Source organism: Rhinoraja longicauda, chromosome 1 (assembly GCF_053455715.1).
Source record: "Rhinoraja longicauda isolate Sanriku21f chromosome 1, sRhiLon1.1, whole genome shotgun sequence".
Taxonomy (NCBI): Eukaryota; Metazoa; Chordata; class Chondrichthyes; order Rajiformes; family Arhynchobatidae; genus Rhinoraja; species Rhinoraja longicauda.
The window spans coordinates 114,422,150-114,438,607 of NC_135953.1; the positions used below are offsets into that span (position 1 = coordinate 114,422,150).

The 16,458-nt window shown below is 44.1% G+C and overlaps 1 protein-coding gene across 6 annotated transcripts in view; it reads right to left on the reverse strand.

Moving 5' to 3' along the window:
• The window catches only part of LOC144596411 (ETS-related transcription factor Elf-2-like), a 116,114-nt gene that overhangs the window by 13,035 nt on the left and 86,621 nt on the right, over nucleotides 1–16,458 (reverse strand). For 4 of the 6 annotated variants that reach the window (XM_078404656.1, XM_078404644.1, XM_078404647.1 and 1 more), the window contains 2 exons: nucleotides 4,941–5,114; nucleotides 2,743–2,829 (listed from right to left, as the gene is read on the reverse strand). In XM_078404656.1, coding sequence (XP_078260782.1) covers nucleotides 2,743–2,829; nucleotides 4,941–5,114 — 261 coding nt within the window. The remainder of the gene's footprint in view (nucleotides 1–2,742; nucleotides 2,830–4,940; nucleotides 5,115–16,458) is intronic. The other 2 variants (XM_078404684.1, XM_078404674.1) reach the window with 1 other exon arrangement.

Consider the following 16,458-nt stretch of genomic DNA (forward strand, 5'->3'; position numbering starts at 1 on the left):
GGGAAAATATAAACAATAATGTAGAGAGATATCATTGCAAAAGCTACGTGAGGAGAAAAGGAACCACAAAATAAAATGGCAAGGCCACCTGTACAAGTTCGCTGTAAATGATAAGGTTATGCAGTACAAGAATGTGTAAATTACATTCTGCCAAACACTATTGAAATAGAACAAAAGAGAGAAGTACAAATCTGGCCAAAGGCCTTTCTAAGGGTCAACTACTGTATCATCTATACACTATTGATACTGTATTTATACTGTACCTCCACACCATAAATTAATTGATCGTAATCGTGTATTATCTTTCTACTGACTAGTTCGCTTGCAACTAAAGGCTTTTCACTGTACCTCAGTACACATGACAATAAACTAAGTACTGAATACTTACAAGTTCATCGGTCATAGGAGCATAATTAGGCCATTCGACCCATCAAGTCTACTCCGCCATTCAACCTTGGCTGATCTATCTTTCCCTCTCAACCCCATTCTCTTGCATTCTTCCCATAACCATTGGCATCCTTACTAATCAAGAATCTGACAGTCCCCGCCTTAAATACCCAACGACTTGGCCTTCACAACAGTCTGTGGCAATGAAGAAATTCCTCCTCATCTCCTTTCTTTGTCCTCTGTCCTTCCCTCAGGACAATGTGGGAAAACCTATCCGGGTGCAGTGAATTGACAAAAGCTCCTGCAACACAATACAAGGAATGATTTTTAAATCCTCTCCCTTTCCCAAAAGCATCCAGGGCTGTAGAGACATCTGTCACCCTCTCTACTCAGTAATTGGCAATAACTCAGATGTACACGATAATTCAGCCATGTTTGATCAATGCCTTGCATCAACCCATAACCACTTTCCAAATTTTCCACAGTGGGAGGTTATTTACCTTTACTATCTGAAATACCCAGATTATCCTTTTCTACAGAGCACTAAAGATTTATTTTTTATTTTTCAAATACATATACAGATCAATCTTAAAAATTGGTAGTAAATAGTTGCAATTGTTTTTCAAAATCTTCCAATTGTTTTGATTAATAAAAATCAACATGACAATTTTTTGAAAATAATTTTACTCACACTCATCAGATTTATTTTTAAACTTTGAAAAGACTCAAAATGCTGGAGTATCACAGCGGGCCAGGCAGCATCTTGGAACAACATGGATGGGTGATATTTTGGGTCTAGCATGGGCAGGACCTCAGGAAGGATCCCGACCAGAAACGTCACCCATCCATGTTGTCCTGGGATGCTGCCTGACCCGCTGTGTTACGCCAGCATTTTATCTCATTCCTTGGTAAACCAGCATTTGCAGTTTCTATATATTTTTTTTACTTTGTTGTTCTAGGAAATGCCGATTGGCTAATGAAAGTCTCCCCCTCCGCACCATACACCCTCGCCTCACAGCAGTTTCCCCCATGCCCCTCCCCCCTCAAGAATTTAAGTAGATATCCACACGTGATTGTGTTCATTTTTGCTCGTCCTTCAAAGTCGCAAATAATTTAAAAACAAGTCTGAAGGTAGACAAATCTTCTGGGCTAAATCAGATATACCCAGATATACTGGGAAATTCGAGAGGAAATTGCAGGAGCCCTGGATGAAATTGATGAGTTGTCGTTAAATACAGGCAAGATGCCGGAAGACTGGAGGGTGGCAAATGTTGAGCCTTTATTCAAGAAGGCTGCAAAGAAAAGGCTGGGAACTATAGGCCGTTGAGCCATCTGTGGTCGGAAAGTTACTGGAGAGTATTCTGAGGGATAAGATATACATGCATTTAGACGGTTTTGGACGTGGGTGGTCGTGTCTCATAAAGTTTTGAAGATGTGACCGAAAAGGTTGATGAGGGCAGAGCTATAGATGTTGTATTTAAGGATTTCAGCAAAGGTTGCTCCTCGGACTGCAGGCCTGTGACGAGTGGGGTGACTCAGGGTTTGGTGCTGGGCCCATTACGGTTTGCAATCCATATCAATGATTTGGATGATAATGTACATAGCAAGATTAGGAAGTTTGCAGATGATACAAAAGTGGATGGTTTTGCAGATAGTGATAATGGTTGTCAAAAATTGCAGTAGGACCTTCTTGATTGGTTGGCCAGATGGGTTGATGGATTTTAATACAGAGAAACGCAAGGTGCTGCATTTTGGAAAGTCTAGCATGGGCAGGACCTACACATATAATGGTAGGGGTCTGGGGAGTGTTGTTGAGCAGAGAGATCTAGGAGTGCAGGTACATCGTTCCTTGAAGGTGAGTTCACAGGTTGATGGAGTGGTCGAAAATGTTTTTGGCTCTTTTGATTTTGCTAACAACACACACACACACCTCAAAATAATAAAATAATCCCTTACCAGTTTATGCCCTCCCTCCTACTCCGGTAGTTTTCGTTTTTTTTGTTTTAGAGATACAGCATGGAAACAGGCCCTTTCGGCCTACTGGGTCCACGCCGACCAGCGATCCCCGCACATTAACACTATCCTATATCCACTAGGGACATTTTTTTTTACATTTACTAAGCCAATTAACCTACATACCTGTACGTCTTTGGAGTGTGGGAAGAAACCGGAGATCTCAGAGAAAACCCACGCAGGTCACTGGGAAAACGTACAAACTCCGTACAGACAGCACCCGTAGTCGGGATCGAACCCGGGTCTCTGGCGCTGCATTCAATGTAAGGCAGCAACTTTACCTCTGCTGCCGCCTCAGTTGTTTTGTTAATGTGGGAATTTGCCTTTGACAGCTACACTTACCCTTCCCTTCTCTGGCCTTCTTTTTCACAGACAGATCCGACGCAGTATTGGCCAACCCAGACTGCTGGTTCTTTGGTTTGCGACCAGCTGTAAGACACATTGCAATGCTCGATTACTACAAATCTCACCAAGATACAGAAAAGGGCACTCTGGCCCTAGCGAGGTTAAACAGTTGGAATGCATTCAGAAGGGTGGGGGAAGAAGAGGGGTATAATGTAACCTTATTTCTAAAACTGCTTAGTAGTTGATGTTCAACAAAAATAAAACGTAGAACTTGGTTATGCAGTATTATGTTAGCTGCCACTGACAAAAGGGGGGAGCCATGGGAGGAAGTAGACGGACTGATACAAGGGAAAGGCTGAGCTAACAGAGGGAAGGTGCTGAGGGGTGGCTCGACTAACATGGGTTAACTGCCGTATTTGCCCATCCGTGTACCTGGCACACAGCCGGTAAACAAGTGTTTATTATATATGACAGTGGATATGGCAATTCCTCTTCACCCAAAATCAGAGCTGACTCCAGCATTTTCCTGGTTAAATAGTTTAAATCAATTTTTTTGGCAAACATTTTTTCTGAAACAAAAATATATTAATTTTGGGCATCTTATTTCCACTCTTCCTAGTATTTTGTTTGTTCATTCAAAAACTAAAACTGCTCCTCAATGGATACAATGAGGGAATGCAAGTAGTCCTCTATCATCTTACCCAATAGATTGGGCCGTGCACATATACTGTGTACTAGTGAGCTATTCAACTTTGAGGGCATGACATGAGCTTAGTCTCTATCAATTGGTGTCTACATGAACACAGTTTCTATCCGAGGCACTCACCAACTGAGTTTCACGCCAACCTTAACCTTGCCCTCCCCAAGGCCAACAGGCCAACTCTAACTCCTAGGCAGACTGAAGCTAGCATGGATTCTGACGTAAACCTTGGATCCTGGGATCCATACGGCTCATAGGAGTAAAGAGATCCTTCAGCAGTTGTATAGGGCCCTGGTGAGACCACGTCTGGAGTATTGTGTGCAGTTTTGGTCTCCTCATTTGAGGAAGGACATCCTTGCTATTGAGGCAGTGCAGCATAGGTTCACGAGGTCACGATGGCGGGACTGTCATATGAGGAAAGATTGGAAAGACTGGGCTTGTATTCACTGGAGTTTAGAAGGATGAGAGGGGATCTTAGAGAGATATATAAAATTATAAAAGGACTGGACAAGCTAGATGCAGGAAAAATGGTCCCAATGTTGGGGGAGTCCAGAACCAGGGGCCACGGTCTAAGAATAAAGGGGAGGCCATTTAAAACTGAGGTGAGAAGAAACTTTTACACCCAGAGTTGTGAATTTGTGGAATTCCCTGCCACAGAAGGCAGTGGAGGCGAATTCACTTGTTGAATTTAAAAGAGAGTTAGATAGAGCTCTCAGGACTAGTAGAATCAAGAGATATGGGGAGAAGGCAGGCACAGGTTACTGATTGTGGATGATCAGCCATGATCACAATGAATGGCGGTGCTGGCTCGAAGGGCCAAATGGCCTCCTCCTGCACCTATTTTCTATGTTTCTATGTTTAGTATGGTGAGTGGGGAGAATGTGATCAGAAGCTTGAGAGCAATGGATACATAAGTAGTCTAACATTAATTACATTAATTTAAGGCAGATTTTAGTTTTAGAGATACCGCAAGGAAACAGGCCCTTCGGCCCACCGAATCCACAGCGTCCAGCGATCCCCGCACATCAACACTATCCTACTCACACTAGGGACAATTTACACTTATACCAAGCCAATTAACCTGCAAACCTGTATGTCTTTGGAGTGTGGGAGGAAACTGAAGTTTAGTGGGATATGGACCAAATGTAGGCAAATGGAACTAGCTGAGGTGGGGCATCTTGGGTGAGTTAGGCCGAAGGGCCTCTAGGACCAAACGACACCAAGCAAGGACAGTTTAATATTATGGCCTGCATCAGGTCTGAAAGCTGGTTGAGAAAATACAAGGTTGCCTAGGTTTTGTATCTTCCAGTAAAGAGGACTTTATCCCATGAAATCTCATTGACTCACCACTGAGGTAATGAAGATTTATGAACAGGCAAGAATTTCCTGCTTAAAATTCCGGAAGGGGAAATTTAAGAAACTGAGCACAATATTCCCCCATTCAAAAAAAAAACAATTTTGACAGCAGCACCCACAAAGAGATAGTGCTTTGTACCTTTCTTTTTTTTGGTTGGCTCTGGGGTTTCAGGTATTGGCACAGCAGGAGAGGTGTCCATGGGCTCAGGCTCTTCTGTTGACACTTCCACCACTGTCTCTGTGATCACATCCGGTCTCATGGCAGCATGGACAAACTCCGGGGTCGACACACACGGTGGAACAAATACCTGGACTATAGGAAACACAAAAATAATTAATCCATGCAAGATGGTCACTTCACTGCAAACATCCTACTGGTACTCTTCAAATAAAACACTACCAGTGTTCACTTTAAAGACATGGTCCATATCATGCGTGGATAATACAAATGGACTTCCATTTTGCAAACACATTGACACTGTTGCACCTTTGGAGATTTTCATTTTAACTAGTTACTATCCAGTGATGTGCCACAAAATGGTGATGCTTTCGGAATGGGTGCCCCTTGGTCACACTCCTCCGTGCAGTTGTTTCAGGTGGATGAGGAGAGCACAGAATCACATAATCTCATCTCAAATTAATGTTTACACAAGAGAGAACAAAATAAAGACAAAAGGCATGCAAGCTAATCCTGAAAGGGTAGGAACAGCTATAAAATACATAAATCTAAATCAAATAAAATAAACAAATCAGAAGCGGATTTGCAATTTTGTTTGTTTAAACAGAGAAGTATGAAATCAGAGTATAAAACAGTGCTGGAGAAACTCAGAAAAGTAGCTGTGGAGGACATTGTCACTGTCACAACTGACAATGTTTCAGATTGGGACCTGACTTCAGATTGACATTGATGGACTTTGTTTAAATCACTTAAGAATGCCTCTGAAAACTCTAGTAGGCTAGTCATGACGTATCGTGTGACATTTATTTACATTCAATGAGAATTACTGCCTGCCATTTTATTTAGTGCAGTGATTTGTACACATACTATGAAAGAAGGTTGTTGGGATGAAAAATATAAAATGCAGAAAACATTCAACAAATCAGGCAGCCTCTGTGCAGAGGGAAACAAATGAAAGATCAACAATATGGAATGGTCCCACTCCACACTCCTGTTGATTATTTCCAGCATTTTCTAGTTTAACTTGGGATTGTCATCATTTGCATTTTTGATCACATTTGATGATGTTCAGCTTTACAAAGATCAATACTTGCAATAGGAGAGAGGAAGCACGAAAAGGTGAATAATTGACAAATAAATTATGAATGAAAGGTTAAAAAAAGAGATTTGTATTGATATGAAGCTTCCTCGTGTAGTTAGGAAAAGTGAAATCACAAAGTCTATAAAAAAATATAAATGAACACACATTTAAAAAAAAGGCTTCAGAAATCAATAAGAGGAATGTTACCACTGGTTCTGGGATGAATGTCAACGTGTACACTGAGAGTTATGCCCTTAAGCAAAAAAATATGGAGGAATTTTAACAACTATCTGAACCAGGAACTAAGGCTTTGGCCCAATGTACCACATCTGGCTAGCAACGGTAACCCAAGTCAGCAATTGCCTGGTCCAAGTGTGGGGTCCTGCTTTATTGGCCCACAGTATGCAGGACTCCAAAGGCCTGGCCTTCTGGCAGCAGAGCCCAGAACACCACACTGAACAAACCATGCCAACTGAACTACACTTGAAAGTCATGACATCTCCACCTCCACTTTTGATGCCCATCAAAAAAGTAAGGATGCCCAACATTTCAAACTATTTAAAAGTTGTCAAAAATGAAATAAATAACACATATTTCTTGCATTCTGCAAGGCAAATCTAGAAAGACGTACTTTCCTTAAAGGGCAGCACAGTGGCTCAGCTGGTGGAGCTGCTGCCTCACAGGACAGAGACCTCAGTTCAATCCTGACCTCGGGGACTGCCTTTGTGTGTGACGTTCTCCCGGTGATCACCTGGGTTTTCTCCAGGTGCTCCAGTTACCTCCCACATCCCAAAGACATGCAGGTTTGTAGGTTAATTGGCCCCTGTAAATTGCCCCTAGTGTGTATGGAGCAGGTGGGATTACACAGAACTATCGTGAGCGGGTGATCAGAACTGTATACAAGAAATAGGAAAGGTTTGTCCATTTTTTAGGTTTATGGTCGGCATGGACTTGGTGGGCTGAAGGGCCTGTTTCCGTGCTGTATTCTAAATTAAACTACATTAGTAAATGGTAGGCTCCTGAGGTGTGGAACAGAGTCCTAGGAGTGCAGAAATAAAGCTCTATGAAAGTGGTAACACAGGAAGGCAAGGTAGTGAAAGGCATTTGGCAAGCTTGCCTTCATCAATCAGAATATGGAGTACAAAAGATAGGACATCCTGTTACTGCTGTACAAGACGTTGGTAACACCACATTTGAAGAACTTCTGATCACCCTGCTATAGGATGATATTAAACCAGAAAGGATTGAAAAAAGATTTATGAGGATGTTGCTTATTCTGGATGGTTTGAGGTATAAGGAGAAGCTGGATAGACTGGGGCTATTTTCACTGGAGCGTGAGGCAGAGGAGTGAACATATAGAGAAGTATTTTTTTTAAAACAGGAGGGTCATAGATAGGATGAATAGCTACTTATTCACAAAATGCTGGAGTAACTCAGCAGGTCAGGCAGCATCTCGGGAGAGAAGGAATGGGTGACGTTTCGGTTCGAGACCCTTCTTCAGACTGAATAGCTACAGTCTTTTCCCTAGGGTAGGGGGATCGAAAACTAGAAAGAATAGGAATAAAGTGAGGAAAGATTTAAAAGGGAGCTGAAGGAAAATCTTTTTCACAGGGGATGGAATGAGCTTACTCGAGGAAGTGGTAGAGATCGGTACAATTACAACATTTAAAAGACACGGAATGATTGAGGGATATTGGCCAAGTGCAGGCAAGTGGAACTAGCTCGGTATGGATGAAACGGGCCATAGACTTGTACAGTTCTTTGACTTCATGATTATTAAAGTTACAAAAAACTTTAAAATCACATTCAACAAATCAAACATAATGTTTGCAGTCCTACAATCCTCATCGAAATGAATAGATTTGCACATTGTGCAACAGATCCAACACAGCACAGGATCTCGGTGTCAATTCCCCAGCGTAAATGCTCTGGAATTGCAGCAGCATTGAGCTCCACCGCTGGACTCCAGGGGCAGCTGCTGCTGTTTAAAACGAGACACCGTTGACAGTTCACAATAAATCCAGGCCAATATCTCCCCGCAAGGAATGTGAACACACCATGCTGTCAGTGCTGTGTGATGCCCCTTGAACAGAGCATATAAACATTCAACTGCAAAAGCACTACGAACTGAGCCAGAAAATTACAAAATCCATTTTTTAAAAGCTAGAATGAACCTTACTACTCTTTGTAAAAATGTTATTTCTGCTCAGAAAATAATCCTTAAAAATGGTCAAACTTTGACAAAACTTTTCCCAGTTTTTGCAGTTCAAATTTCATGGACCCAAAAGTCTGGAAACTGTTGAGATCATCCCTGCTGCCCCGTTTCGTGCCCAAATCCTACATAATAACACGCACATAATGGGCACACTAATTTAAAAGTTTGCACAACCTCACACTCTCATGGCTTGTTACTCTGTAGCATCAGAGCAGCCTTTAGAAACAAAAAAAACTATCTTCAACCGTAGTTTATTAACTTTAAAATAGTAATTTTCAAAAATATATTACATGCAATTAAACTGTCAACATAAAGCACAATTTAATCTGTGACTCTTGAAGGCTTCATTGCCTGCCAAAGAAAGAGAACACTGAAAACTCTGAAGATACGAAGCTGCAGAGACTGGGATCTTGAGCAAAACACAGGGTCCTGGAAGAACCCTGCGGTTCAGGCAGCATTTGCAGAGGGAATGGACGGGTGATGCTTCAAGGCGTGACGCTTCTTCACAGTGAAACGCCGCCTGTTCATTACCGCCACAGTTACTGCCTGAAGCGCTGAGTTCCTCCAGCACTTTATTGTTGAGATCAAAAAACGAAAGAAAAACAAAGTGTAAACATGTTTCTTAAACAAAGGAAAAATAGACTCCAATACAATTATTATTTTCTTACCCTTGCACGCATCTCTCCTCATCCCTCTCTTGCCCAGCAATAAACAGGATAGAGCTTCTTACAGACCCGCCTGCTGCAGTTCCTGGAGTTAACACTAACTATTTAGATTCATTGGACGGTACTGTTTGTGTACAACACACAGTCAGAGTGGAAATTAGTGTACTCAGTGACTGCATCCTTCAAGAGTAACATTTCAGTCATAAATTATCCACCAGCTAAAAAAGCTATCTACTCTGAGCACCAAAATTAACATATTATTTGTTTGACCCCAATTACCTTTGTCTACAACACACAATTAACATTTTAAGAGGGTCCACAAGGTTGTTGGTTGAGCTCATTGTGTAGGGGCGGAACAGTGGCGCAGCAAGATACCTCTACAGCCACAACAAAACAACAGAGTTGAACCTTTGCTGGACACATTAAGCAGAGTGCTGGTGATTCAGGTGGCTTAAAAGATTGGAAGACATGATTCAAAAAAGGTACAAAGACTTGAGCAAGTGTTCTTGACAGCACACCTTCCAATTGAAAAGTCTCGTATCATAAGTAATAGGAGCAGAATTAGGCCGTTCGGCCCAACAAGTCTACTCAGCCATTCAATCATGGCTGATCTATCTCTTCCTCCAAACCCCATTCTCCTGCCTGCTCCCCATAACCTCTTAACACCCGTACTAATCAAGAATCTATCTATCTCTGCCTTAAAAATATCCATTGACTTGGCTCTCACAGCCTTCTGTGGCAATGAATTCCACAGATTCACCACCCTCTGACTAAAGAAATTCCTCATCTTCCTAAAGGAACATCCTTTAATTCTGAGGCTATAATCTCTGGTCCGAGACTCTCCACTAGTGGAAACATCCTCTTCACATCCACTCTATCCCAGCCTTTCACTATTCGGTATGTTTCAATGAGGTCCCCCCCTCATTCTTCTAAACTCCAGCGAGTACAGGCCCAGTGCCCTCAAACACTCATCCTAAGTTAACCTACTCATTCCTGCAATCATTCTTGTAAACTTCCTCTGGACCCTCTCCAGAGCCAGCACATCCTTTCTCAGATACGGTGCCCACGATTGCTCACAATACTTCAAATGCGGCCTGACCAGCGTCTTATAGCGCCTCAGCATTAGATTTGTGTTCTAAAAGCTTAACCTCAGTTCAGCAAAATGGTGCATTTTTCTGAGACGGATAATATAATACCATGACTGCCTTGATTCGGGAAGGAGAAAGGAGTTGTGAGTGGAGGTGATGGTGGTGAGTGAGTCAAGTGAAAGACAATGAGACTGTAATGAGACATCGTGTCACAGGGAGAAACTCGGAATACAACATTCAACAACTGGAGGATCCACAAGTGCAACAAATTTGTCCTCTGACGGAAGGATCTCTCAGGAGATCCATTAATACATTTAACAGAAGGCTGTCCATGGTTCACTATTTATTGACAGGTACTTGATAGAGTAGCCCCATCAACATTCCACTGGAAGAGGAGAATGATATTGCAACACAAAGACAAAGCAGGTAGAGCTGCTGCCTCTTAGCTCCAGCGACCTAGGTTCAAACCTGATTATCTGTCATGTCTGCATAGAGTCTGCATTTTCTCCCTCTCATCGTCCGTTTCCCCTGGGTTTTCCGGTTTCTTCCCAAACCCCAAAGTCTCGCGGATTGGTAGGTTAATTGGACTCTGCAAATTGCCCCTAGTGGTGATGGGTGGTAGAAATGTGGGGGGAATAAGTGACAGGCAAAATTGATGAAATAATGGAATTACTCAATTGACCAAATGACAACAAAATATGGGAACACAAGTGGCCCCCATTAGATTGTAGCTAAGGGGCAGAACAGTGGCACAGCAGCAGAGTTGCCTCACAACGTCAGAAACCCGGGTTCGATCCTGACTATGGGCTGTCCATATGTAATTTGTACGTTCTCACTGTAGCCGCGTGGGGGTGGGGGGGGAGGGGAGAGATAAGGGGGGGTTGAGGGGGGGTGGAGTGGGTGATGGGGGGGGAGAGGGGTGGAGGAATGGGGGAGCAGGGGAGGAGGGGAGGGAGTGGGGGAGGAGAGGGTGCTGGACCAATGTAGGGTTTGGGGCCAATGAGGGGGAGGGGGCTGCTGAGCCCACGAGCTGCCGCTAACTTTAATAGATGCGCTCCCCGCCACCGGGAGGATCGGCGCCCGTCCCGGCGTGCCCCGCGTCTGACCTTCCTCTCGTGGTGCAGAGGGTCCAACAAGATGGCCATCACCGCTGTTCGCAGACGATCGCCGCTGTGCTGCAGGAGAGTCTTTGGGTCCAAGGCTCGCTCTGGCTGCAGCGCTGGCGGCACGGGGTCTAAGTCAGTGGCTCCCCCTCCCCTTCCCTGTCCCTGTCCCCCCTCGCCCGCCCACGGCCCCGGGGGAAGACCCCCTGCCTGGCAACGGGCTTCATCAGTTGGGGGAGGGTTGCCCCAGGAGATGCCCGCAGGAGAGATTTGGACCCAACGGGTCCACCTCAGTCTAGTTGAATTTTAAAAATGCAGGTCCTTTGTTGAAACTGTTGAAATGAAACCCTTTTTAAAGATGCATCCTATATAAATAATTCCAATTGGTGCATTCTATATAAATAATTATAATCAACATGTAGTAAGGATGACAGTGCACTGCTGCACTTTCAGAAGCACTTTTTGTAAATTTGGATTAATTTCTAATGTTCAAAAATTGCAGTAAAATAATAATAAGTTAATAGGCCTCGGCATTATCCATCCAGAAATATTCCAGCGATCGACACTGAAGGAGGTAACACACCAGAAACTGTTTGATTATTTACACTGCTTTGCCAGCCTTGGAGAAGACCTAACATTGCAAATGATCCATGAAAATTCATTGCAAGTCATATTTGTACCACAGATGAATATTAATCACGGGGCAGCCATTCAAGGTTAACATTCGTGTCCTCAAAAAGCTGTTTAAAAAAACAACTTTTTAGCTCTAACTAGACCAAGTGGACCCGTTGGGCCCAAACCTCTCCTGCATTGGTGCAGCACCCTTCTCCTACCCCCCTACTCTCCCCCCCCCCCCCCCATTCCATCCCCCTCAACCCTCGTTATCCTCCCTCCCCCCCCCTCTCTCTCCACCCCCCTCCCACCCTCCCTAGGAGATAGATTTAAACTTTAAAATGTGAATAACTTAAAAAATATAACACCAATTTCAATGAAACTTCTTCCATTAGCACCAAAGGGATGACGGTGAGTAAGGTAGGCCTAAAATTGTCACGCTATCGTGTATCATTTTGGCTGTAGTTCAGGAACAAACAAACAAACAAACAAACAAACAAGAGTTTTAGTATATAGACATGATACTCAAGCTTAAAGAGGCCCCCCAAAACTTAACTGAAACAGTGGAGTGTTCTTTGGAATATATTGAGGGTTTTTAAACATTAATTTCATCTTCACGGCATTTTTATCACAGTCTAATCATTTGGTGAGGCAGGCAGTCGTTTTCAGAATGCAAGAGTTTTAATACTTGAACACAAATAAGACGGATTTATTTCAGAATAAATCGGTATGTCCACTTTGAAGAAGTTCTCCTCCTCTCTTCGACGAGAGTTTAGCAACATGCTCTCTCGCTGCTCCCCCTCTATGATATCTCCTGCCCTCCTGCTACATCAGTCTGAAGAAGGGTCTCGACCCGAAACGTCACCCATTCCTTCTCTCCTGAGATGCTGCCTGACCTGCTGAGTTACTCCAGCATTTTGTGAATACCTTCGATTTATTTCAGAAAATAATTTCAGGATCCAACACGGGAACGGCTTGAGACATGATGTGGTCAGAAAAGTTGATCCGGGGAGGTCGCAATTCGAAACAAAACGTGGATCTGCTTTACTTGGCAAAGAAGACGAGTCATTTAGCCGTTAGATATAGAGATGGAAATCTTCAGGTGTCACACGCTCAGTTCTGAGATCTTAACATCTGATCAGGAACCACCAGATGGCCACAGATAAGGATCTCCCATCGTAAAGAGAGCAGCCAGAAGCTGGCATGTATCCAACCCTGCCAGCAGCCCCACAGCATGTAAACAGCTTATGGTCCTTATAAGTCTCAGAAAGCAGCTTGCATCCCAAACACCTTCAGCAAATCAAAGTTGTTTAACCATTCATATACATTCATCACATAGGGGGGCATGGTGGTGCAGCGGTAGAGTTGCTGCCTTTCTGCACTTGCAGTGCCGGAGACCCGGATTTGATCCCGACTATGGGTGCTGTCTGTAGGGAAGTTTGTATGTTCTCCCCGTGACTTGCGTGGGTTTTCTCCGAGATCCTCCCACCCTAAAGACGTACAGGTATGTAGATAAATTGGCTTGGTAAATATAAAAATTGTCCCTAGTGTGTGTAGGATAGTGTTAATATGCGGGGATCGCTGGTCGGTGAGGACTCATTGGGCCTGTTTCCGCGCTGTATCTCTAAACTAAAGTAAACATACGTAACATTTCCTGCGTTGGTTTACGAGAATGATCCCAGGGATGATTAGGTTAACTTATAATAATAATAATAATAATAATATATTTATTTTATATAGCGCCTTAACACATGCACAAAGCGCTTTACAAATACAATTAACATAGAAACAAACAGACAAACTATCCTGACGGAAAAGCGGCGAATAATCAACGCCAGCGTCCTCTCACGTCAGGGTCCGGCAGTAGACATTAAAGAACACAAGACACACAGATACAATTTTTTACACAAAACAGCCATCACAGTGATTGCTCTAGGCATACCCTCACTGTGATGGAAGGCAAAGTCTTATCTCCTCCTCGTTCTTCTCCCGTGGCGCCACGAGGCGATCGAGGCTCCCAACCCCTTGAAGCCCCCACCGGGCGATGGAAAGTCCCAGGGTCGAGCCGAGCAGGCCGATGAAAGTCCTGAGCCCCCACCGGGCGATGGAAAATGCCGCGGCCGAGCCACGCAGGGCGATGAGAGTCCTGAGCCCCCACCGGGCGATGTAAAGTGCCGCGGCCGGGCCACGCAGGGTGATGAAGGGCCTGCGGGCGGGTTGATCGTGCCTCGTGCTTCGGGGCGGTCGAAGCTGCTACGGCTGGAGCTCCCAAAAGCCGGTCGCCAGCCAGGGACCTGCGAACTCCAGATGTTGCGGTCTGCAGGGCCCACGGCCGAAGCCTCCGAGATGGTAAGTCCAGGCCCTGCGACCGGAGTCTTCGAGGTCGATCCCAGCTGGAGGCCGCCGACTCCACGTTGTTAGGCCGTTGCGCGAACGGAGATACGACACGGTAAAAGTCGCATCTCCGTTGAGGAGGAGATTTAAAAAAAGGTTTCCCCCAACCCCCCCACCACCCCCCTACATACACAGAATTAAAAATAAAACAAAACGTACATTTAACATCAACAATGACAAAAAAACACAAAAAAAAACCGGAGAGACTGCCGGTGAGCATTTGATGGCTCTGGCCCCATACTCGCTGTAGTTTAGAAGGATGAGCAGGGATCTCATTGAAACCCACCAAATAATGAAAGGCCTGGATAGAGTGGATGTGGAGAGGATGTTTCCAGCAGTGGGAATGTCTCGGACTTGAGAGCACGGCCTGAGAATAAAAGGACATACCTTTAGCAAGGAGATAAGGAGACATTTCTTAAGCCAGAGGGTGGTGAATCCGTGGAATTTATTATCACGGATGGTTGTTGAGGGCAAGTCATTGGGTATTTTTAAAGCAAAGATTGATAGGTTCTTGATTAGTAAGGGTGTTAAAGGGTATGGGGAGAGGATAGGAGAATGGAGTTGAGAGGGAAAAATAGATCAGCCATGATCGAATGTCAGGGGCAGAATCGATGGGCCGAATGGCTTAACTCTGCTCCTTTACCTCATGATATTTCAATTTTTACTAATATGTCTGACCTTAAGGTTCATTCCAGCTCTGTCTGACACTCTATTCCCGTTTCCCAATATTCACGCACTTAATTCCGCTTGTCCCATCAATCCACCAGTTTTGACAGCATTTCTCAAAATCAGTTTTAAAAAAACCTGCTGAACTGCTGAAAACCAGATGGAACACTAAACCACGATGGGGGAAAAATCTAGACATATAACCTCCATTAACATTAACATTATGCTTTTACTGGAGGAAAAGTAGTTTTAAGACATCAAGATATATTGATCATATTTCTTAATGTCCTTACTTACTGTGAAAGAAAGGCTTGGAGACAAGAGTCGTGTAGCATGGAAACAGACTCTACGGTCAAGTCATCCAGGCTGGCCAAGGTGCTCATCTATGTTCATCTTGTTTTCATGCATTTGATCCATATTCCTGGAATCTTTTCCAATCCATGGACCTGTCTAAATACTCTTCATGGATGAATCATGCTTAGCACATAGTTGGCTACGGCTGTCAAAGATCAAACACAACCCAGAATCCACCTCCAGAACTCTCGTCAGATTGCTGTTCTCATCCAACCACCTGCATCATCAACCGTCTGCACCCATTATGAGGGAGGGAAAATTCCCTGACAACTGCAAAGTGTGCAATGTGCACTTCCATTTGCAACTCCTCAGACAATAAAGCAGTCTGTGTCGACCCCAGCCTAGTCCAACAAAATATTCAAGCTTGGAATAGTAATGATTGTTGGTCAAGTGTAACTATCTCCTCTTGCCATTCAATGTGATTCCAGTTGCTAAATCCACCACCGTGAACCTCGCCAATGGGCAGAAAAAGTTCACAGGACCAGCACGTAAACACGGTGCCATGGAGAGCAAGGGTATTATGCAGGGAATGACTCACCTTCCAACTCTGTACACACTCTCTCCACCATCAATCTGCATAGGCACAAATCAGGAGTGTGACGAAATACTCCTGCCTGGGTCAACCAAGGGTGGTGGTGGAGCCAAATGTGTTATGGCTTTGAAGAGGAATTTGGATAGGCACATGGATGTGCTGGGAATGGATGGGGTATGGATCACCTGCAGGCAGATGACATTAGTTTATCTTGGCATCATGTTCGGCATGGACATTGTGGGCCCACGGGCCTGTTCCTATGATATTCTATGTTCTTCAGAACAAAGGAGCCTGCTTGACTGACACCAGTTCATCACCCTTAAACATGCACCCTGCCCAAGCCATGCACCATATTGCATATTTAGGTTTTATAGATACAGTGTGAAACAGGCCATTTGGCCCACCGACCTGCGATCCCCGCACAATAACACTATCCCACACTAGGGACAATTTACATTTATACCAAGTCAATTAACAAACCTGTACTGTACGTCTTTGGTGTGTGGGACGAAACCAAAGATGGTCACTGTACAATCTCCGTACAAACGGGAGCCACTGACACTATCCTTCCAGCGGCCATCTTCTCTCTCCTTCACTCCAAAATTCTTAAGGGGTTGGACAGGCTAGATGCAGGAAGATTGTTCCCGATGTTGGGGAAGTCCAGAACAAATGGTCACAGTTTAAGGATAAGGGGGAAGTCTTTTAGGACCGAGATGAGAAAGTTTTTTTTCACACAGAGTGGTGAATCTGTGGAAATCTCTGCCACAGA